Source organism: Pinus tabuliformis, chromosome J, assembly GCF_031772625.1.
Source record: "Pinus tabuliformis cultivar Carrire ecotype Pingquan chromosome J, CPIR1, whole genome shotgun sequence".
Lineage (NCBI taxonomy): Eukaryota > Viridiplantae > Streptophyta > Pinopsida > Pinales > Pinaceae > Pinus > Pinus tabuliformis.
The window spans coordinates 326,849,833-326,873,384 of NC_142295.1; the positions used below are offsets into that span (position 1 = coordinate 326,849,833).

Below are 23,552 nucleotides of genomic sequence, written 5' to 3' on the forward strand. Positions count from 1 at the left end.
GATCCACTTTTGGAAGATGCTTATGACATGAGGAAGATGAAGAGAATGGTCATTGGTGCAGCATGTTGTCTGAGACAGGCAGCTTAATTTCGACCTCGAATGAACACAGTAATTACTCTTATTCTCATTAGTTGCATATATATGTTTCAGTTTCTGATCTTATGTCAGATTTAGTTTCTTGAAGACATTTCCTTTCCTGTGAGGAGTTAGTGCTAGAATTGTTTTTTCCCATAACGAAGAATGGCACATGAAATATCGAGTTGATATCCTTCTGACATAGAGTAAAGGGTGTTTAGACCTAGTGTTTAGGGTTGTAATCTAAACATTTGTTTAGTAGTTCAATTTGTAAAATCATCACCCTTAAACAGGCTAGCCCTAAATGCTGATGGTGGATTATGGCAAAATATTCAAAGCCTCAATTGCCAATAATCTATTTTTCCATTAATGAAATATAATATTCTTTGAATATTAGCAAAAGAGATTACATCATATCTCAAACCAAAGCTTCAGTATGCAAATTACCCCTCCCTGAATAGGCAAGAAGAGCCAGCATATCTGCTTTCACTTCAATATCAAGAGAGTATATAGCTTTCCTGAGAATCACTATCGTAGCTGAAATCTGGATTGCAAGATTTGAATTGAAAGCTTTGGTTTCCCCAAATAAAGTGGCTTACCTTTGCATTAAACTGACTTTGTGAAATTTCAAACAATGGATAAATGTTAATGTAAGAACGTGAACTTATTCTTCCTCATTGTTTGTCTGTAACTTATTATTGCAGACTTTGAAATTACTACGAGGAGAAGGAGATGACCTACCTTATTGGACCAAGAGGTAATTGACAATGTCCATGGAATTAGATGAATTGATTGAGGATGAATCTGGAGAAAACTCTAGGAGTTGTGACATCCAAACTCATCTATCACTTGCAATGCTTGGAGTTGATGATGATTTGGTATCAAACAGTAGTCCAGATCAAAGTGTAAATCTTGTACATGAGAGCAGAACATTGGAAGATTATTTCTATGGACATTATAGCCGTTCAACAAGCTTTGATTGATTTAAATCTACTTCTCTGGGCTTCATAATTTTTCTTACTCCTTGCTTCTGTAAAAGCTTAAATATTTTATACTTGGTGTATTACTGTGAGCCAATGCCACTACTTAGCTATGTTCAATTTCAACCACTCTCCATATTGGCTGAAGCTGTGTCTGAAGTTGAGTGGAGTCCATGTAAAGTCCCTTGCCAATTCCTTGTATAAATGTGAAAGCCATTAGTGGTCACTCGTTTTGGTGACCCACTGGTGCTCACTAGAGCTGAAAAATTTTCTTGTCCTTGCCTTTGGAGCAATTGTATGTATGTGGAAGGAAAAGCAATTATGATATCGCTATTGATATGCCAAACCATTGTTATGTACTTTTTTAGGTCTGAAGATGTGTAACTTGTGGTTTAGCTTGGTACATTCTCTTGTATACCAGTTTACTTTGAATTTGTCAATATCATAAGCCCAATAGCGATTTAAGTGTATGTCTGCATGGTAGAACTGCATTGCGGTTGAACTTTTTCTAAAATTAAGTTGTATTTAAAGAAATATGGTGTCTAAAAAGCATAGAACTCCAAACATCAAATCTCTTTGCTCCTTGTAGGCTTGAACCAACATCTCTTCTAGAGAAATTCAACAATTCTAATTTAATAATCATATCGGCCTCTCTTTGTACCTTTTGAGACAATTGCTAGTTCTAGATGGGACATATAACTCCAATGTGCTTTGTCCTCGTTACAGAGAACCCAAAAATATTAATGCAGGATATAACAACTATACCACTAGCACTACAAATCATTTCTGCTCAAAAAGGGGGATTTAAATCATGCAGCAGCTTAAGAGGGGCAGGGTCCAGTTTCAAAAATAGCCTTACAATTAGACTAATCAAAATAAAATATGATTCGCTTCATAGGCATAGAGTAAACAGGTACCAATGAGGTAACGTGCAAGTGGACAATTAAATCATATTCAGCACAAGTCCAGCCCTCGGCATACAATGCAATTGAAAATCTTGTGTTATGAGCTCCGAACAAGATTACAAATGATATATTATTCACCAAATTTTAATCTTCCACAAAGAGACAGATTGATCCTCTCTGATTTGTCAAACAAATAAAAAAAATACCAAAATTATGCATAGAATCATCTTTGAACTGTAAACACTACAGTATATAGTAACCTGGGAAAGTGATGAAGAACTCAATACCATACAAAAATAAAATTCCTTAATAGAAGAAAACACCACTGAAAATTGTGAAAAGCTGCCAAATGAACTTTTCCAATCTTTTAGATTTACAGAAACAAAGTCAAAAAACCTCTTCAAAGCTAAGTTCTTACTACCAGCCACATCCAATAGAAAAGGTTTTATGGGGCCTGATAAGATCAGAACTTGCTTGACCATGGTAAGATAAGCACCGTACCTACCTAATGTATAAAAGAAGACTGATAAGCTGGAGGAGGGGCAGGCAGTCTACTGCCAAAGTGATGGTTGCTGTAATTAGTAGAGGAATTGTAAGAATCAGAACCCAACAACGAAGGCCCCATGTTATCTGATGGATACATATATGGGCTTGAGAGCGAGACTGGAGTCCTATTTCCAACACCATAGCCTGCTCCATATAATCCTTGGTTTGATTTGTCATATGCATTTTGGCCCTATAGGTTGTAGGATGTAACACCTGGAGCTGCACCAGAATATTGTACTCTATCCAAAGACCTATAAAAGCTTCTATCTGCACCATTGGAAGAAGCATAAAGAGTCGGAGTTCTTTCATCTACACTTAACGGAGGCATATATATACCAGCATTTCCTCCATTGGCACGAGGATGCTTAGGTTGAGACTTAACAGCACCTGCAGACCTTTTTCTGTCAGCCTTAGCTTTCTCTAGCTGAGCTACACGCTTTTGAAGAGGATCTGGTGAGAACTGCAATTCAAGTTTGTGCTCCTTAATGCACTTTATAACATCTCTGTAGGTAGAAAGCTCTTTTGTATTTACTTCATTCTGTAGCAGCAAATAAAAATATCGGTCAAAAAAGGAACTTCTGATATAACCAACAATACTAAGCCAAAATGATCATCACATAACAAGACATTTTGTATAACAGTAATACAATCGTACTTGTGCAACAATAGAGTTATTCCCGCTTTTTAAACTTGTCTGAGAAGCTTTATTCGCATCTTTCATATATTCCTTCAACAAAGGAACAGGTGCAAACTTCTCTGTCAGCCCAAATGCATGAGCAAAGTTGACTGCCTCAATTTGTTTTCAACAAAGGAACAGGTGCAAACTTCTCTATCAGCCCAAATGCATGAGCAAAGTTGATTGCCTCAATTTGTTTTCCACTATTGACCAGGGTTTCTACAACATCTGCAAGAAATTGTCACAAAATTTTCATTTAATCTGAATATGTCACAAACATTTGAAATACCAAAAGATAGTTTACTGTGAAAGAAAAAACAATACAGACAACTTCAACGGATTTGTCAATAAAGATAACAGCTATGCCAGCTTGAGACCATTTTCGTAAGTAAACAGTTCCCCACTCATGAAAGGCCTTATGACACTTTACCATAGATGATCATCTTCAGGTGCCTTTATTAATATCAACAAAATAACTTACATACAACTGTCTACCTCATAAAAAGATGTCTACCTAGTAGAGGCCACTCAATATCTACCTTGCATATGAAATGTTGAGATCTAAAGAAAAGACTACCAACCCCGTCAACTTAGAAACCCGTTTACTGGACTAAACAAAAAACGTTGGGAAGGTTTACTACAGCCAGGATTACAAAAATTTATCTTCAACTCAATCAGCCACAACCAAGTATACTGATAAAATCCACCAGTCCCTCAAAAAACCAAGCTAGCCATGAATGCCAGAAAAACAACAAAAAGCCTATCTACCAAAATGGATGGAAATTTTGCCAGCCTAGCCACTGAGGCTAACATTACAGAACACCAGCCAACCAAGCTGGCATTTTTGATTCAAGTCCATGGGAACGACAGAGTTCAGGTGTCTGCCTGTACCGTGCAAATGCAAGAACAAGCTTGCATAAGTCATCTTTATCAAACTCTGACGCAATTCCAAAAGTAGCTAGAAGTTGCAAGAAGGCCTGGGCCTCCAACGAATTGCCATTGGCAACATCTCCTTCAAGGTTTATCTTTGACTTCCATTCATGTGCAATACTTTTGGCTTGCTCCTTTATATTTAAGGGCAGAACTGGATGTTCAACACCCAAAATAGGATCTGCCAAAACAGGTACAAGAGATTCCAGTAATAATGTACAGGCCCAGCGTAGAGCCGGGAGCCCAGACTCTTTCTTGTCACTTGACTTTTGTTCAAGAGAATAAAACCCCTCCAAGGACTCCAACACTAACCGTGGTGGGTCAGTTGGAGAGTTTAATGCAGAGGGAACCTAATTGCAAAGCCCTATTTCCAATTGCAAAAGTCATTAAGAATGGGAAGAAAGGATTTAGGGATTATAATATTTGAAAATTTCTATTTTTAAAGTATTATAAAATGAGTTTAGATATTTATATAACAATAATAAGTGGAAATCAGAAAAAGAAAAAGAAAAGAAAAGAAATTGATTGGAGATAAACTTTTTATAATTTTGTAAATGTTATTGAGTTCCAATGCTCAAACAAAATATTTATAAAAGGTAATTCACTGGTCTGTGGATGAAGCAAGCATTTGGAGGCTAATTCGTGAAGTCTGACAATAAAAGAGGTGAAATTAGAATGAGTAATGATAAGACAGACATCCTTGTATAGAAATTGCAATGAGGTTCTTCTTAAAGGTGACTTAATTGTATCACATTGATTTTGACATGACAACATCAGCAAAATGATATAAAAGTCGTTGCAACTAGTACATCTGTGTTTGGTGCATTAATCACTATATGAGATTGAAGGAATCTGGCGCATTCTCGATCAGAACTATTGCTTGATTGACAACAACATGAGTCTTGTGTTGTACAACAATTGTATAATTGGTGCATTAATCACTGTATGAGATTGAAGGAATCTGGTTGCATTCTCAATCAGAACTATTGACAACAGCATGGGCCTTGTGTTGTACAACAATTGTATAATTTGATTATGAAGGATTTAAAGAGAAGTAATGTTGTTTTTTATGATCCTAGCAAGGATTAGCAAATATACTATTTATTGGTCCCTGTGGTATACATTGTTTGGACCTTGTTTTCTCCCTTAATTGTAAGTGCATAAAAATATTAGATTCATAGGACAGGGTACCATTAATCATGTGATCCAATGATCTTGGACGTTTTTTATTGAATTCTTCAAAACTTATTTCCATTTGATCTTCCAAAATGTGAAGATAGTTTTATTGGTTGGAACAATGCTACAACTTACAAGTTATAATAACAGAGATTCTGTTCTGCATAATGCTTTCCACCTTGCAATCTTTTTGTGGATATGGTTAAGCAATATTCTCTTCGAGTAAAGAATAAATTATTGTGTGTAGAGTCATTGGGTTTACTATAGTAATGATCGTAACATTTTGTAGTCTTTTGTTTGTTGTTATGTGGTTTAGTGGTTGAGATAGTGCATTACCATGTTAATGACCCTAAGTCAAACTTAGAGATCAGAGCCCTCAATTATAAGTTGGTTGAATTTTATGAGATTTATATGCAATATTAATTCAATAATTAAAAAAAAATATAGACTTAAGCACCCTAAATAAACTTCAATTTATACATCTTTAGAATCTCATTTATGCTACATATCTGCATCTTATGTACATTTTCCCATTCCCATGTCGGAATTGTTCCTCAATTTATGCCTTACGGCGTTTGCTTTGCAACATTTGATGCAAATGCTAGTAATAATAAAGAAAAATACTTTGTACCCCTACTACTATCTACTAATATTCGTGCAATTACGCAGATCAGTTATTGCTTTTCAAACAAAAAAAACCTTAGTTATTATTAAATCAAAATAAGACAGGGTTTTAAAGCTTTCAACAGTAATCCACGTACTATTTGAAACAAATAGTACAGAGTTAGTTTAGTAGTTTTAATTTGTTGAAAAAAAAACATACCTGAATTATTGGAGGCAGTACGAATTTCTAGTGAAGTGCTCAATTTATTTAATATTGGTGACTGTTTAAAAGTTATTATTAAATCAAAATAAGACAGGGTTTTAAAACTTTCAACAATAATCCACATATTATTTGAAGCAAATAGTACAGAGTTAGGTTAGTAGTTGTTTCAGAACATTAACAACGTAATTTAATTGGTTGAAAAAACAACAAACCTGAATTATTGGAGGCACCTTATTATTTGGAGGCAGTAGGAATTTCTAGTGAAGTGCTCAATTTATTTAATATTGGTGACTGTTTAAAAGCTTTTACCTTCATCATGAAACTGTTTTAAAGCATAAATTTTATTTTTATAATTTTGCATGCGACTTTATTTTATTGAATCGAGATATTACATGTTACTATATGATTTAAACTTTAATTTACGGTATTTTTGTTTTCGTAAAATTTATTGAGAATTACTTTTAACAAAATTACTCAATTGATTATTCTCTTGGAAATGCATATTTAGTAGTTAACTTTTGAAAGGATGAATATAGTTTTATCATGTAGAATGATATAAAGTATTTGTAAGTCTTTTCTTGTAATAATATTATGTGATTCATAATTAGATTACTAATGTAGATATTTAGTTATTGTTGAATTTTTTTTTAAGGAAAAACATTGAGTTTGAAAACTTGACAATTTTGACTTCAAATCATTATTATAGATTTTTGTGTGTGGGGTTGATGAATTGAGGTTGCTGAGATCTCCTCCATATATATTTTTTGTTGGCAGAATGGTGTTAACATTGATGTCACTTGGTGTTTAGCCCTATTTTCTTTGTATTTATAATTCCATGTTCGTAGAGAATATGAATGATAAACATTGAGTTGCCTATATTATTTACAACGATACATATATATAGTACATTGGTGTGACCCTTGGATTCATATTCCAAATGCTTTCTTGGACTTCGGTGGTTGTTCACATTCCACACCAACCCATAGATGATTAGGTGTCCAACATTCCCCCCCTTAATCTGAAGGATTATGTATGAGTCAAAGAAGATAGTTGTAATAAAAAATGTGCAAAAATGCATGGCAGCACTAGATTAATGTGCTCTCTAAAATGTTCGTATAAGGGGGGTGGTTTAAGGATGACCACCAACACTCCAAAGCTTAGTGCACATTCCGGAACTCTTCCAAATCTATTATGAACCTCACGTCTTCTACAAGAGGAAGTGCTCCTCATGTTTTGAAGAGGGAAATCTTCAACCTTGAAAGGGAGGTCTCACCTCGCATAAAATGTGAGAACCTCAACCTGAAAAGGGAGGTCTCAACCTGTGATGGTTTAACGCTGATGATCGCATCTTTATCTGTGGCTACAAATCTGAATTTGGTATGGCAAGTTGTGACTCAGGATTGTTTGATGTGTCTTTAAAGCTTGTTGATGACCATCACTTCCCCCCTATCAGATACAACGTGAGATGATGGAGAAAACTTGGCTACAAGATTGTTCAACACTTTAGAACAAGTTCTGACATATGACTGAAATATCTTCTTCTCTATTGAAGCCCATTGCCAAGAAGTGATCCATCGAGGATGAATCTTTGTTCTTCTAGGAGGCTTGTTTTTTAAGCATATGTTTGAAGAATAAGTATGCTAACCACAATGCTTGCACTGATGAACATCAAAACAATGATATTTCATATGGCCAAATCTGTCACAATGTTGCCATTTAACAACATGTTGTGGCTCCTGTGGAAGAGGACCAAAATCTGAAACAACTGAAGGTGAATTGTCATGAAGATATCCAGCACTCTAAAACTTGATGGGCTTTGAGTAATCTCAATATGAAAGGATTCCTCCTTGTCATATCCAAGACCTATTACGTGCTTGTTGTGGACAAGCCATTCCTAAACTCTAATGATCGACTAGGGAAGTGAAGAGCGAACATTTACATCTGTATGCAAATATGTTGCTGGAATGGGCACAAGATGGGAGTCAACCCCGACTTTACTGATTCTGTCACTTTCTGGTTGTTGATGGGTGTTCATTGTAACCTTGAACAGAGGATTGTTTTGAGTAGAAGACAACCTAGATTGACAAATCTACTGAATCTCATATCAATAGAACTGAGAATCCAACTGCAAAAAATGAATGTTTTCTTGTGCATTTTGTAGGGAGGACACAATGTCAGAGAGAGTGTCTTTGTTGATTTTCACTGTACCATGACTAATGGAGTGTATTAAAGTATTTAGTAACTTTAATACTCCATTAAGTGTGTCCATTTTCTAAGAAAAATAAAGACTCGACACTCTAAGAAGACTAGAAAAATCCCAACTAATTGCAATATAGATACGTTGATATATCGCACATATAAACCTTTAATTCAATGGCACACACTCATATGACATATCAGGATAGACCAGCTAACACCAGGTGGCTACTTTAATCAATGCAGAAGAAATGACATGGTCGTAACAACCTTGAGTAATGCCGAATGGGAGTCCTCAAGACCTACAAAGTGCATTTCCATAAAAGGTGAGCCCAAGGTGGAGAGTAAAAAACAAAGAGCTACCATTCAGCACATAGTTGTATTCTTCCCCATACACAAGGACATGCAACAATGCCAAAGGATAGGAAGGTGCTCAACAATGCTAAGATCTGTGCACCTCAGACATCAACGTAATAATATCTCCGTCTACCCATTGAGCATTTGGCCAACAACAAAAGGTAAACTTGTTCTTCATTGAAAGCAACATATCAACATTTAACAAATCAACCAACACAGATCAACCTTCAAACATAGCATAGGATAATACAAAGTGTGCACATATCTCATAAAACTTTATGGAACTTTATAAATGCATATGCAAACTTTATGGAGTGTACCAAGTGTGGCCTTGAAGTGTAAATAACGTTGTTTAATTGGTATGCACATATGAGTATCCATGCCACACAATTCATCGTATAGTCAATCGAACAACTAGGACCATATGCATCTAACACAATTTGTAGGCACGATGAATTCAACATAGCATCATTCAGTTTAAGTGCTTTAGATGCACCCTACACAAAGTATCTTTATGTAATCGGTCTAAGACAATGAACAAGGCGATGCTCCCTTCAATGATGCACTAACCATGGATTCGTTGCAGATTTCCAAATGCATCGGCCCTTAGAAGCTATTCAAGAAATGAAAAGACAAGAATGATTCCAAGATGCAAGCAGGTATCCTTGCGAAGATCTATATTGCCTTTGCAAATGGGATACTTTGAATGCATATTGGAACCTGCCCGTATCACTAAAGTTTAAGCTTCCTAGTGAGTCAAATGAAGGATCGATGCCAAGAACATTTGCCTAACCAGAAACTTCGAAACAAGATTGCCAATTTCGATCTAGGGAAATTGGCCAATGAGGGTTTTCCCTGCTTACTGGAGTGTTAGGGTAGAATTTTTAGACTGGAAATTACACACCTGATAGTGGTGTAAAAATTAATGTTCGTGATGGCCACATAGACAGGGATGTCACAGAAAATTTTTTCAAGCCACACAGTTCGGTTAACAGAGTTCTAACATCTCATGAATAACTGTAGAAAATTTAGGGTTTGATTACATATCTGAATGGAAGGACCAACAAAAAACGAATTAACGGAGCGTTATGGGCAGTGAGCCAAAATGACATAACTAAAAACAATGGCTCATATTTGGGCTATGAATTCAGTTGGAATGTAGCTTAGAAGTGTAGGACTGAAATGCACAAGAAAGACCACAAATTAGTGGCAGATTTGAGTAGGGTCAGAATTGGCCGGCTCTGATACGATGTTAAACATATACATGGCAAAGGCAGAATATGAAAGATAAACATTTAGTTGCCTCTATTATTCACAATGATACATATACACAGTACATTGGTGTGACCCTTAGATTCATATTCCAAGTGGTCTCCTGGACTTCGGTGGTTGTTCACATTCCACACCAACCCATAAAGGATTAGGTTTCCAACATTATGCTCTTTTATGGTGGTAATAATTTTCCTTGTACTCATTTTTGTGTATGCTCCTTTATGGTTTTAATAATTTCTAAGTCTTACATCCTAATTTAACGAAATTGAGCTCCAAAATTTGTAGGCGAAGGTTACAAGGAACAAGTGTTAAGCCACCCTAGGTAAGTGGTGGACATATCTAACATGTAGTTATCCTTATTGGCATGTTCGTCCTATCCCAATGAGTATCCTCTATGGGAGCATGTTTCATCCCCACTATGATGGTTGAACATGGAATTCTTGAAATGTGAGCACATCTAGTAATTGTGAGGGGCAATTCCATTGGTTTTTGTACTTGGTTTTTGGTCAAATAATTTTAGGAAGTTCGTCTTTCTTCTAGAAGATGATCAACATGGGAAAATCTCTCTCTTTCCATGAAGGTAGTGGAAGGAGGAACCAAACCAATTTCACTGTATGAACATAGTTGTTGAGTGCTTGATTATTTTGTTTCCATTATCTAATCTAACCACTCTATAAAATTACTTATAGAAGAATGTTATGAGGAGTTCTAGTTGGCTCTTTTGTGTGTGTTAGAGATAATATGCATTTTTTGTTAACTTGAGAAAGCTTTGTATTTAGTGGCTGTACCAAAATTTTCAGAGATTAGATGAAAGATGTTATTTAGACTTTTGTGCATTGATTGAAGATTTGACTTGGGGAAATATTATGGAGGATTTTCCTAGCTTTTAGAAAAGTGTTTTAGTGGAAGCTTAAGGGTTATCTACAACTTCTACATTTGCAATTGTTGTATCAATTGATAATTGCCTTGTAAACCTGAGAATTATTTATCTGTTGATGTTGTGGGCTTAAGAAACTGGATGCTTGCCTTATTTTTGTAGGAGTTGTGGCTAAAAAATTTCATTATTACGGAGCAGTGGCTCCTTTGCTAGTAGTGGTTGTATATTTTAATTGAGAAGATTTTTGAATTAATAGAGAAGAAGAAGTAAGAAAACAGTTAGGTGGTTTTCTACCCCATGAAGTTTTCCACCTAAAATATTAGTTTCTTCATGTGATTTTTTTTTTGTGCCTTATTTGGTCCATGTGTTGTTGAGTTCTCATTTCTAAAAAGTTTTACTTTTCGTAAAATTTGTAATATTTGTGCAATAATGATTCACCCCCATTCATTGTTTCTAACTTCTAACCAGTGGTTTCAGATCCAACTCATTTGATTACAACATAACCACTGAAAGGAGAATTCAAAGAGGATCGTGGCTACATAAGATGTTAAAATTCATGGTTTTTACTAAGAGGATTTTGCATTGTCGAAGATAAGGATGCAATGAGATTTGATGAGCTTGGGTGTTGATGTATATGCCACTATGGTGTCATGATAAATAATTATTGGTAATATTCTTATAGATCTTTATGGGAAGAGAGTCTATCATAACAATGCTAAGGCCAAAAATGTTATTTTGGTTGGACTTAGTGAGCATTAGCTTATTAAGGTGATACAATGCAAGTCTCCAAAGCATGTATGGGACAAGCTACAAAACAAATATGAAAGGGATAAAAAGGTGAAGAAGGGGAAGCTCCAAGCCTACACGCTACTAAATATTGAGCCAATTTTCAATGGCTCTTTTCATTTCTTGTGACAATCATTCATAGCTATAATGACAAAACAGAGATTTCACAAAACGTCAAGCAATTTTCACTTTTTGTAGTATACCTAGGGGGCATAATATCGGGTAAACAGGGAGGTACCCAAGGGAATAATGCAATTTAATAATGTGATCATGATAAATAAATGTACCATTATTAATAAATAAAGTGGTTACCTTGCATAATCTGAGGGAACACAAGTAGTTAGAAAATAATGTGACAAGCCCATAGTATTTGATGTATAGTATTGAGAGACCCGTGGTATTGTATGTATGAAGCCTATATAGGTGTTAGATACTCTCTATTGAGACATGTAAAGTATTTTTGTATTGACAATCATATGGTTTGTGGTGTGATCTCCTTCCTTAAGGAGTAGATGTATGGTGTTACCCTACCTTAAGTGTTAGATATTAGTAAAGAGAAGAATTTTATTTTATTCTTGTGTTATTTCTTGGGAATATTTGTCATCGTTCATATATTTTTAGGTCAGATATACTACAAGTGGTATCATAGCACTTTCTTTGGTAGAGTGGAAAGATTTTATTTATTTATCTATTTTCATATTTGTAAGAATTGTTTGGGCAATGAGTTTGTAGAGCGGATCTTGAAATTTTGGTCAAAATTTAACAAAACAAAAATAACATATTTGAATTTTGTGTGAAAAGATACCCAATTTCAAAAGACAATTAGTTGAATTAGTGTATGCATGAGGGAGATATTGTTGATTTAAAATTAGTTGTTTTGTAGAAATTTTACTTACGACAACTCGTGGATGACAGCGATTTAGTAATTTATTTTCAGTTTTTTGTGCATAATTTGTAAGATCCCAAATAGTAAATTTCAAAGAGATCTATCACACTTAGGTGTTCTAATAAAAATTATCGCAATAAAAAACAACGAACCCAAAGGGATCTGAAAACGCAGTTTCTTATGTATATTAATAACTAAAAACAAGATGCATGCTCATAAAAGACATACCGAAGCCCCTACCAATAGCATGTATCATTGCTCAACAATGACTACTCTAAAACACTAAAGTCCACTTTTGAATCTTGGATGGATCCACCACACCAATGTCACTGCAGGTTTTTCATCTTGGGATCAACTTAGAACTCGCCACACCAAGTTCTGAACCAAACACAATAAGATAGAAAAACTCCCGATGATCCCAATGTATGGCTCCTAGCGCTTTTTATTGTCTTGATGGACTCTCTAGAAACTTTATTTTATTGTTTTCCCTCAAAAAATGAAGGAACATACAATGGGAAAATGCCATGGTGAATACCATGGGTAGATTCTGTCCACTTTGACCATACCAAAAAAGGGAATATTACAAATCCTCCGGCCCAAAGACTACTTGTCCTTAAACAATCCAATTTTACTCACAATAAAACATGTGTACATTGATACCAAGATCCCATACAAATTAGTGTGTTATCCCATGCCTCCATGTTAAATGATCCTGAATGGATCCTTCAATACCTGGATCCAAAACAATCCTCCAACCAATGTTGGCCTTAATAGATCTAAGTGGATCCCAATTTCACCTAAGTTCCCAAACATGTAGTATATGATACCACCTTAACCATCCACTTCCTGTGCCTAAGGGCCCCTTCTACGATATGCCCTTGGCTAAGAGTATCCTCCTAAGAATCATCCCATCAATAAAGTACCAACTCATAATCTCTCACCAATCCATGCCATGACAAGGATGAATAACTCCACATAGAACAAATATACCATGGTGATGTTGCTCGATGCCACACTCATGCTACTCCACCCAGTCACTCAACATGATCTATTTGGATAACTCTTCCTTGCTCTTCCCAATATATAAAGGTGGGTTGGTAGTGTTGCAAACCTAATCTATGTACTCTTGTAGAGAGCTTGTCTGGAACTCTGAACTGTACTCCTCTTGCTTCTTTGTGAGGGACTTAAGTCATTCCTCAACACTAGATAACTTTTTTGGTGATTCGGCATATAACCATATGAGCTCCTCAATTTTCCTATTCTCTTGTAAGATAGCGTCTAGAACTGTCTATACTATGTGCTTCATCATCATAAGATCTATCTTGAAATGCATGATCTTTAGGTAAAATTCCTCTATTGGAATTTTTGGTGCCACACTGAATTCCTCCGTATCTGTCTGCACTAGATGCTCAACTATCATAACTCAATCTTGAACCTTTGACCGACTCTCTTGAAATGGCCTATCCTACGTACTACATTTTTCATGCTACCCATTATGATCATGATGATCATATCAGTTTTCCACCACTGGATCCTCACTTAAGTCTCCTAAAATGTCTTCTTATTGGCCTTCTCCACCTCTGGGAAAATATGTTGTCCATGCTCTCTAGTTGTCAAATATGGATGCACTGGTGGATCCTTACTTACACTTTATTTCTAATACTCATTATGCATATCCTCCTGAATATATGTGGACTCAGTTCTACAAGAGTCTACCACATCGTTAGGAGGAACTACCTCCTTCCTTTCCCCATGTAGTTTGTCATGCTCGCTCATTATCATCAGCTTGTCCTCGATGTCTATCTAAAAAACATTGTGTTTCTTCTCACCATCCTAAAAATTAATAGACACATCTATAGTAGACTCTGCATGATCTGAAGAAATATCTTCTTCTTTTTTCCTTGTTGTCTCCTTCCTATCACCTAGACATGACTGGTCAAGTGTGCGAGGTCCCTTGGAGATAAAGCATAGTCCTCTCCTTCTTAGTTCATTCTTGTTGCATCTTTTACCACCTTTGTTCTTGCTTCCTCCATTAATCCCTTTAAGCTCCTTCTTAGTCAACATTGTTCTTTTCAAGCTTAACTTTTGTATGACCAATTTCTCGATTAGATCATAGGTGGCTAATGATACAATTACTTCCTTCCTGCAAATGACCAATAGGTTGGATCTTACTATCTTGGAGATGTCGGCATCTCCTTCTAGGAGCAAGGGCATAATACTTTTCTTTCTTGTTTTGATACTATCTCGATGAGTTGATGTAATGATGGTGTAAAAGTTGTAGAACACCTAAAATATCAAGTCCTCACATTGAATATTCAACATGAATGTGCCAAAGCTGAACTTTATCATGAGTTCTAAGATTTTGTGTCGCTTCTTAAAGGAATGAGGAATGATGTTGTTTAACCCTTGAAGGGATTCTACTATTCATTGCAGTATCTCCCTCATGATATCATTATTGTAAGGTAGTAGTGGTGATGTTACAACTATGATCCTGTTGAGGCAACAAGCAATTGTGAGCCTGAATTCTTCACAAGGATGCTCCTCGAGTTTGGGTTGTATCAACTCAAACATGGATGGATTGAGTGCCCAATTAAGTTTCTTCCATTCTAGCTACCCTGCCTTAGATAGACATGTGTCTAATTCCTCCAAATTATGAAGCTGTATGAATGACTTTTCTTGTTGCAATTCAGATCCAAGTGGGAAGAGCTTAACCCCTCTTCCTTGTCCTTCCTTCACTTCCCATGGGAACTTTTGCTGCAGAATGGTATGGACTCTTGTCAAGAATGGTTTGCCTCTTTGACTATCATTTTGGTCTAAGAAGGTATTCTTGTGTAAAAGACCATAAATTTTCACTAGTTCATCAAGAAGTTTATAAGTGTTTTCCAAGGTATTTTCAAGATGATCCATCTTGTCCCATATGAAGCAAGAAATTATGTAAGAATACACTATAGAGAGATTGTGTTAATCATGCCTTCCCAAATATTTTGAACAAATTTGTCCTAAAAATACTATAGCCACAAACTTAGAAATGATTCCTTCTTCATTATTATTTATTTATTTATTTAATACCCAAAAACCCTTATGTCTTCGAACTAATCGCAAAAAAAAAATCCTCATTATCTCCAACCCCTTTTTTACAAAAACAAATAACTCAGTCTTTTTTTTAATTGAATTTAATGTATTTATGCTAATAAACCCTGCTTATAACCCTCCTTATATATCCAATCAAAACAAAACAAGAAGTATATACACTTATATTTCCACCACCAAGCACTCACTAGGTTCTCCCTCAACTTGGTCATAGCAGCCAATCGTGTCTCCCCTAATGAGGATGACTTCAGGATCTTCCAGCGGTCGTGTGTAGTCTCGTATTTTCACTCATGCCGATTTGATCCAACGTCTTTGTTTTGTAGCTTGAACCATGGTTCCTATGGAACTAGGTCCCCGGACTCACTTCCTCCAAGGCACTATGATTTGACCAGGTCCATTATCACAAGACTTGAGATATTTCCAAAGAGTTTTAATGTGGCTTCAAGGACGAGATGGTCTTTGTTGTTGCTGAATGATTTGTTGAACTCACCATGGACAATCGCTTTTGAGCACCCCTTCCCACGATGATGTGTTGACACCCTCCTCAAATCGGGTCCTTCAGTGGGCTGTATCAAATATTGAACTGGCTAGTCTACCTGGTATTATTCTCGATTGCCCACAATTTGGATCTCAGTGCAATTAGATCTCTGAAAATTTGATCTCAACTGAGATACAAGATTAATTTTGGGTCTTAGCCTGCTAATAATTGTAGATCTCAGTTTACAGCTAGCCTTTGAATAGTAATGAGATTTGGGCTATAGATTCAAGTTGCAAGGAGCTACTATTTGGTCGTTTGGATCTAAAGAATACAAAATTACTTCTGGGAAGGCTCTCACCATACATCAAAATTATTTTTCATTACAACCTTCCAATGATAAATTATTTAGCCTTGCATAGAACAATTTACCCCGCAGACTAATAAACTTAGAGTCAACCTGTGTTGTGAGCTCTGTGCGTGGAGATGGTTTTCCCTTACTCTGATCTTGCGCCCAATGTGTTGTGATCACCACACAACCTCCACTTCCTTGATGCGACCTGCCTTGATGAAAATATCTTGAGGTTTTGGTCAATATCGACCTGTATCCACGAATGTTAACATGGATTTTGAGGACCACTGGTTTCGAATTCCTGGCTTACCAATCCGCCTCCTAACCCTTGGATTCATAGTTTGTTGTATTGGCTGATCCAAAAATGGATCCTAGATAAACCTCTAAGTCTAAAAGACTTCATATAAGAGGTGAAAGGTGCCAAATGGCACACATCCTTTGTAAATCAGAAGAAAATGAAATTCGCAGGCTGCTCTTAGAAATAGTCTCATTGCAGAGAGTCCTTCATTCTAAATCCAATGCAACTTGAATGGGAAAAAACAGACTTCAGATCCATAAGTTATCTCTTAAGGAAGATGCCCAGTTTCCTTGGAAAAGGAGGTAATTTCTTATTAAATGGGACTTAGGAGAAAAACGTGTTTTTTAACATAAAGCCCTTAAATATTCATCAGAGTGCAAGTCCTAAGGTGCAATGGAAATACAACATCGGAGATGTCCCATCGCATTACTTCCAAAGGGAAGGACTTCAGCCAAAGGCATGAAGGATTCGTGATGAGCGATATGCGATTAAAGCATCGGCAATCTGGAGATCGAAGGAGCAAAGTGCCAGAACCCAGACCCCTGCAACAATGCGATTGTGATGGAGTGATGGCTGATTATCAGTGTCGGCGATTGGCGTCGGCATATCCATATAACCCAAGGATGGACCACTAGGCCGTAGTGATTAGGGATTGTGATATCAGTGATTCGGGCGATCGGATGATCGACAATCGAGGTGATCGGCAATTGGGAGATCAGTGGTCCCTGATACACTTGGCTATTAGGCAGTGTGACTTTCGACTAGCGATAAAGGCCAAACCTGATAGGGATGATAAGCCCGATTTCATAATTTTTTAAGTCCATAAATTTGAACTTTTCAATGTATTTCCCGTTTAATGGATTTTTGGCCATTGGCCATGCCGCTGAAACGATTGTGATATGGAATGGGAGGTGGGCCTGATGGGGATTTTAGGGGCGATTTGATGGAATTTCAAATCCATAAATCAGCACCTGATAGTGTATTTTTCAGCTATCTCTATGTAGTGGGAAAAATGTTCCATTTATGGGATTTCTACACAGGAAGGTCTTGATTCCTCTGTAAAGGCCCATGATCATCACGCCACACTGCAAGAAAGAATTTTATAGGCAAATGATGCATTTTTCAACCATGGAGTCACAGAGCCAAATGACTAGCCTAGCTCACAAGGAGTAGAGAAGCCAAAGAGCCGAAGAGAATGATTATGTAGAGAGAAAACGGCTGTGGAATCCACAAAGTTGGAAGACTGCCTCAAAAGCCAAAGGGCCATGTAAGGTCATAGGCCGACAGTTTTGGGAGCCCGTGGAGTTTGAGCTGCAGAAGTTGCAGAGAGCTCCAAAGATAAAGGCCCAAAAGAAAGACAATGTTGGTATGCAAATACACTCAAAGAAATGTAGGAGCCGGTAGTGCTGGATAGACAGCAAAGCTCGAGAGCTCGTGCTGTAGCATCCCATAGTCCCAGCGCTGACAGAGGGAAAGAGAAGCCACCAGAGGTTGGAGGCAAATTTCCCAAGGATGATTCCTCAGGATTAGGAATGGACAAGAGCCCGAGAGCATGAAAGGCTGGACAACAAGTTAAGGGACAGAGAGCCAATAGCTACAGAGAGCTAGAGAGTGATAGCTGTAGAGAGCTCAATTGAGAGCAAGCTGAAGCTGGAAGCGGGATGCTGAAAGTAGTTGCAGAGCCGAAGAGCTACTACACAGAGCAGCTGAGGGATTCTTTGGGGTCACATGAAGTTCAAGTGAAAAGACAAAGAGCTAAAGGTTGCAGAGAGCCAAGGAAGCCAGAGCCAAAGAGCTAGAGCTGAAGAGTCAGAGCCAAGAGCCAGAACCAAGAGCCAAGAGCCAGAGTCAGAGCAAAGAGCCAGAATCAAGAGCCAAGAGTGAGAGCCATGAGCCAGAGCTTCAAGAGCCAAGGGATGAGATGGTAAAGTAAGCCCATCATGTTCTATGTAAATCGATGGAGTTGAGTCAAAGACTTGTAAAATAACTACTGCCATAATCCCAGAGACCCTAGTCAAGTTGACTAGAGCTCAAGGATACATAGCCCAAGAGTGTTGGGTGAACTCCAAATTAAATTGTTGTTCTGTGTGTTTTGTTTCTTGCTGCATTAATATTTATTGTATGTATTTACATATCAACATACACAACAAATTCTAAAGCACATAAACAACCAACAATAAATATAAGCATACACCTATAATTTCAAGCATATTATTAATTCCGCATTGGTTAATCATGAAGACTTGGGAATATTTAAGCTTTGGAAGTGGGATAGGTTCTTGTAAGTTAGACAAGAAGACTAAGAGCGCCTTTTTTAGATCAAGTGGTATCAGAGCTTAAGATTGATTAACCACACCTTTAAGAAGGCTATATCAGAATGCTTGATTGACAGAGTAGAGATTTCTTATCTAAAGGGTGTTAGGAAGTCAAGGACTGATTTTCTGATTGATGTATGCTTGTTTGTAAACTGAATGTTGTTTGAGTTTGCAAAGGTGAAGGGAAAAGCTATGGATAGCTAAGTCCAGGAGAGGACAGGAAGGAAGAAGGGCTGAAGGCATTCTCCTTATCCCAAAGGACCTCAAGGCAATCATTGAAGCACAAGTGATGTACTTCACCTTTGTTTGAGCCACCTTGGATCAATGATAAGGGAAAAAAAGTTAAAACCACCTTCTATGACTAGTTCAGCAGAAGTTCTATAGAAAGGCAAGGAGGAAGATAATTCTTCCCAAGAAGACCAGCCCATCCAAGAAGCGAAGTGGTCAGAAACTTTGGTTTAGAGGCACTATCAAAGGCAAGTGTAGGGAGGCTGAAAGAAGAGGGTGAGTCACTCTCATTTTTTGTTCAGATCAGTATATCAGTATTTTGTAGACCAAAATTTCTCTCAGTGGGAACGTGTGATCCAAAAATGGATCCTCGATAAACCTCTAAGTCTAAAAGACTTCATATAAGAGGTGAAAGGTGCCAAATGGCACACATCCTTTGTAATCAGAGGAAAATGAAAGTCACAGGCTGCTCTCAGAAATAGTCTCATTGAAGAGACCCCTTCATTCTAAATCCAGCACAACTTGAATGGGTGAAAATGGACTTCAGATGCAGAAGTTATCACTTAAGGAAGATGAGTTGAACAGGAAATTTAGCAGGACAAGATCAGAGACGCAGTCAATCATCAGGTTTAAAGAGATCATGATGCTCCCCGGCGAGACCCCCTGGGATCTAGACCAAAGGTTGAAGAGTATGATCCATGAAGCCAATATGGCGTTAACGGATGCATAGCATTGTGCACAGTTTGTGGCCTCCCTTACGCCACACTTAAGGAAAATGTTGTCATAGCAAAAACTTTCTAGCCAGGCTGAAGCGTTGGAGATGGAAATGAGGTTGCATGAGACCCCTATATAATACCCTGGATTGCAAGTCCAATAGATCCACGTGCAACTACAAAATATGTGTCTGGAAATGCAGATTTTGAAACAGGATAGGGTACCTCAATGAGAGGGGCGTGAGGAAGTATGGTGCATAAAATGTAAAGGCGAGGGCCACGACAAAGATCATTGTCCGGTATTTGCGAACTACTTGGCAAGAGGAGGGCCAATTCCATTAAGACGGGAGGTATAGGCAGGGCCGAGTTTGGCATCTGCATTATGGTGCGTGATTTTCCAGGTAAGAGGACAACATACCAGAGATAGTTGTCACCTATTGCAGAAGTATACGCAGATGTCCCAATAGTTATTTTGTAATTTCTGCAGACCGGTAGGCCATGACGAATGCACCTGCCAAAGCTATGAACTGATGATGGATCGAACTCCTGCCTACAGGGTGCAGACCGAAACATGAACCCTCGACCCAAATGCAGGGATTGCGTGCACTGGGTTGAGGGGCGTGGTTGGGGTCGAGGTGGAATGGGACTAGGAAGGGGTCACGGTCAGATGATTTGCTACAATTGTGGAGGGCCACGGCATTATGCCTACGATTGTACGAACCCAACTAGGATATCATGTTGGTAATGTAGTCAGTTTGATCATGACGCAAAAGATTTCCCTTCGCTGATAGCAAAGATGTGTGAAAAGGGGGTACTCCAACCCCCTCCGACCCAGAATTTACAAATGATGAGGTCTGAACCACGCGAGGAAGACCCAAATCTAAACATGATGCTCAGAAGCACTATGACAATGGGAGATGATAAGGGGAAGCAGCAAGAAGAAAGCACGTGGGTTCACAAGGCTCCTACAAAGGAACCCATGTTTGATTTAGAAGGCACAAAGGAGACATTTATAGAAGCTAAGAAGAGTTTCATGAAGGCCTCCACTTCAGATAGCAAGCATCAACTATAACGAGGGATGGATCCTTCCATGCTCACTACTTTTTTGGAGACATGCATTAAACTGTTGTGCGATAATAAGGCAGTCAAAGGGCTACAGGAATTGATCACTAGGTGTGCAGGGTCAGGAGAACCGTATGTAGTCCGAAAACTGGGAGCATGCGTTGCACATAAGAAGGGAGATGAGGTTGACTATGCAAATAGGTGAATACGAAATGGATCAGGTAATAATTTACTACCTAAGAAAGCATGGGAACACATGGGCAGACCCACATTGCAATGGTCCCCTATTCAGTTACGAATGGCAAACCAACATAATATTTTGCACATGGGAAGATTGCAAGGAGTGACAATCGATATTGAAGGCGCGAGCGCGCAGGCAGATATTGAAGTGATAGAGATTTTCGATGACAACAATCCCTATTATGCACTACTAGGAATAAACTGGGCTACCGATATGAATGGAGTTATAAATTTGAAGAAGCACAAACTAACCTTCGAGAAAAGGTCACAATGTGTAGTAGTACCACTGGACCCAGCCGATGGAGAGCGATACACTGAACCAGTGTGCGACGATGATAGTGATGACGATCTCAACTGTATCTACAAGATAACTACACAAGGAGAGGATTGGGTAAATCTGACTACAGATGGAAGGATTTCGTGGGAGCACGAAAGCTCCTGCACTTCAGATTCAGACGAAGAGATAAAGCGGTGGCAAAATCGACTGCAGAAAGTAACAATGCTGAACTGCAACATGATGATCAGATCATTGTGTTGCATAAAAACAGAGGCAAGGGAACTACTGACATATGATGGATTGTCAGCGGTGGATGAATTTCTGAGGAAATTCAAAAATTCAGTACCAGAGCAGTAGCAGTTCAATGCGTTGAAGTGGGCATTTCACATAACACCCGCATGATGGTGGGGTATGCATCAAGGCACTTTTTCAGACTAGCATGGATGCCGAAGGATGATGCGCCTATGATTTGGAAAACCCCAAAGACGATGTAGACAAATATGATGGACGAGATGATCCATGCACACCTTGCAAAATGGACCAAGGCCTATGGGGAAGAGCCACAGCCTGAATGGGTGCACCTATTCTACCATACCATGGATGTCATACCCATGAATCGGTATACAGAGATAGAGCTCTGCCATGGTACGGGCGAATGGGATGTGTTGCGCAAGGGATTCTTGTTAACGTTCACATTTGAAGATCGTTGGTCAGATACTATGGATGATGCGCTACAAGGAGTGAAATCCACTATCTTTAAAATACCATAGGAGCCAATGCAAGTACTTCAGCCAGAATGGGCGATGCAGTTAAGTAGCGCACTGGAGTGTTATAGCGTGAATGTTGAGGAAGGTGATGAGGACCCATAGAACATTAACATTTTAGAAATAGAAGGCTCTCATGAAGTTTGCGGACCATCTCTTGAAAAAACTGACATCAATGCGCCACTAAAGACGAAGCAGGTCAACATTAGAATGGAGGCAGAACCAAAATACACAATGCTTGAGGACTATTAGGACAATGCCACAGTCGATAATGTTGTTGAGTTACTCTGTGGATACCAAGACTTGTTCCTGACCAAAATTACAGACTTAAAAGGGATCGTGGGCGATTTAGGGATGATGAGGATCAGCCTGAAACCTAACATGAAGCCAGTTAAGGAGCGGCCTTACCGCTTCAATCCAAAGTATAAAGAAAAGGTTTGCAATGAATTAGACAAAATGCTCATAGCCGGAATTATTGAACTAGTGGAAGAATCTGACTGGGTGAGTCTTATGGTGGTAGAGGAGAAAAAGCAGAAAGGTGAAATAATAATATACGTAGACCTCAGGAAGCTTAACAATGCCTGTATACATGAACCATTCCCAACACCATTCACAGATGAAGTATTAGAGAATGTTGGCGGCTAGGAAGCATACTTGTTCACGGATACCATCAGATCAAGATCACGCCAAAAGATAGGAGCAATATTACCTTCGCAACAGAATGGAGATGCTTTCAATACACCATAATGTCGTTTAGACTGAAGAATGCCCTAGCTATATTTTTGTGCATCGTGGTAGCTGCGTTCAAAGAATACATCCACAAATTTTTGGAAGTCTATTTGGATGATTGGACTATTTTTGGATTAGTTAAGCACCACATAGAAAGCTTACATTTGATGCTAGATACTTGCCGCCGACACCAGATTGCGCTGAACTTGAAGAAGTTCACATTCCTCATTCCCTTTGGAAAGTTGCTAGGACATGTGGTCTGCAAACAAGGGATGATGGTGGACACTGTGAAGATTGTCGTTATCCTCAATTTCGAAGCACCACAAAGTGTTAAACAACTGCGAGCTACCTTGGGAAAAACTAGATACTATATGAAGTTCATCAAAAGTTATGCCCAAATAACCACATCGATGGAAAATCTATTGAAAAAATGTGTTACATATTGCTCGAATGATGATTGCATGAAGAGTTTGGATGTCTTAAAGGGGAAACTGGCCTCCATGCCAATCCTTGTCTTTCTG

The 23,552-nt window shown here is 38.0% G+C and overlaps 2 protein-coding genes across 2 annotated transcripts; both read right to left on the reverse strand.

Annotated features, from left to right (window-relative positions):
• Positions 1-2,696: 2,696 nt before the first annotated feature.
• Positions 2,697-3,615, reverse strand: LOC149227077 (FRIGIDA-like protein 4a). The gene is made up of 4 exons (XM_089380396.1): positions 3,507-3,615; positions 3,322-3,410; positions 3,162-3,233; positions 2,697-3,044 (listed from the first exon to the last, which is right to left on the reverse strand). The coding sequence occupies exons 1-4, from the start codon at positions 3,613-3,615 to the stop codon at positions 2,697-2,699; spliced, it is 618 nt and encodes a 205-aa protein (XP_089236522.1).
• A 379-nt stretch (positions 3,616-3,994) lies between these two features.
• LOC149227078 (FRIGIDA-like protein 3) lies at positions 3,995-22,405 on the reverse strand. The gene is made up of 2 exons (XM_089380397.1): positions 22,304-22,405; positions 3,995-4,462 (listed from the first exon to the last, which is right to left on the reverse strand). Exons 1-2 carry the CDS (start codon positions 22,403-22,405, stop codon positions 3,995-3,997), a joined length of 570 nt encoding a protein of 189 aa, XP_089236523.1.
• Positions 22,406-23,552: the final 1,147 nt, after the last annotated feature.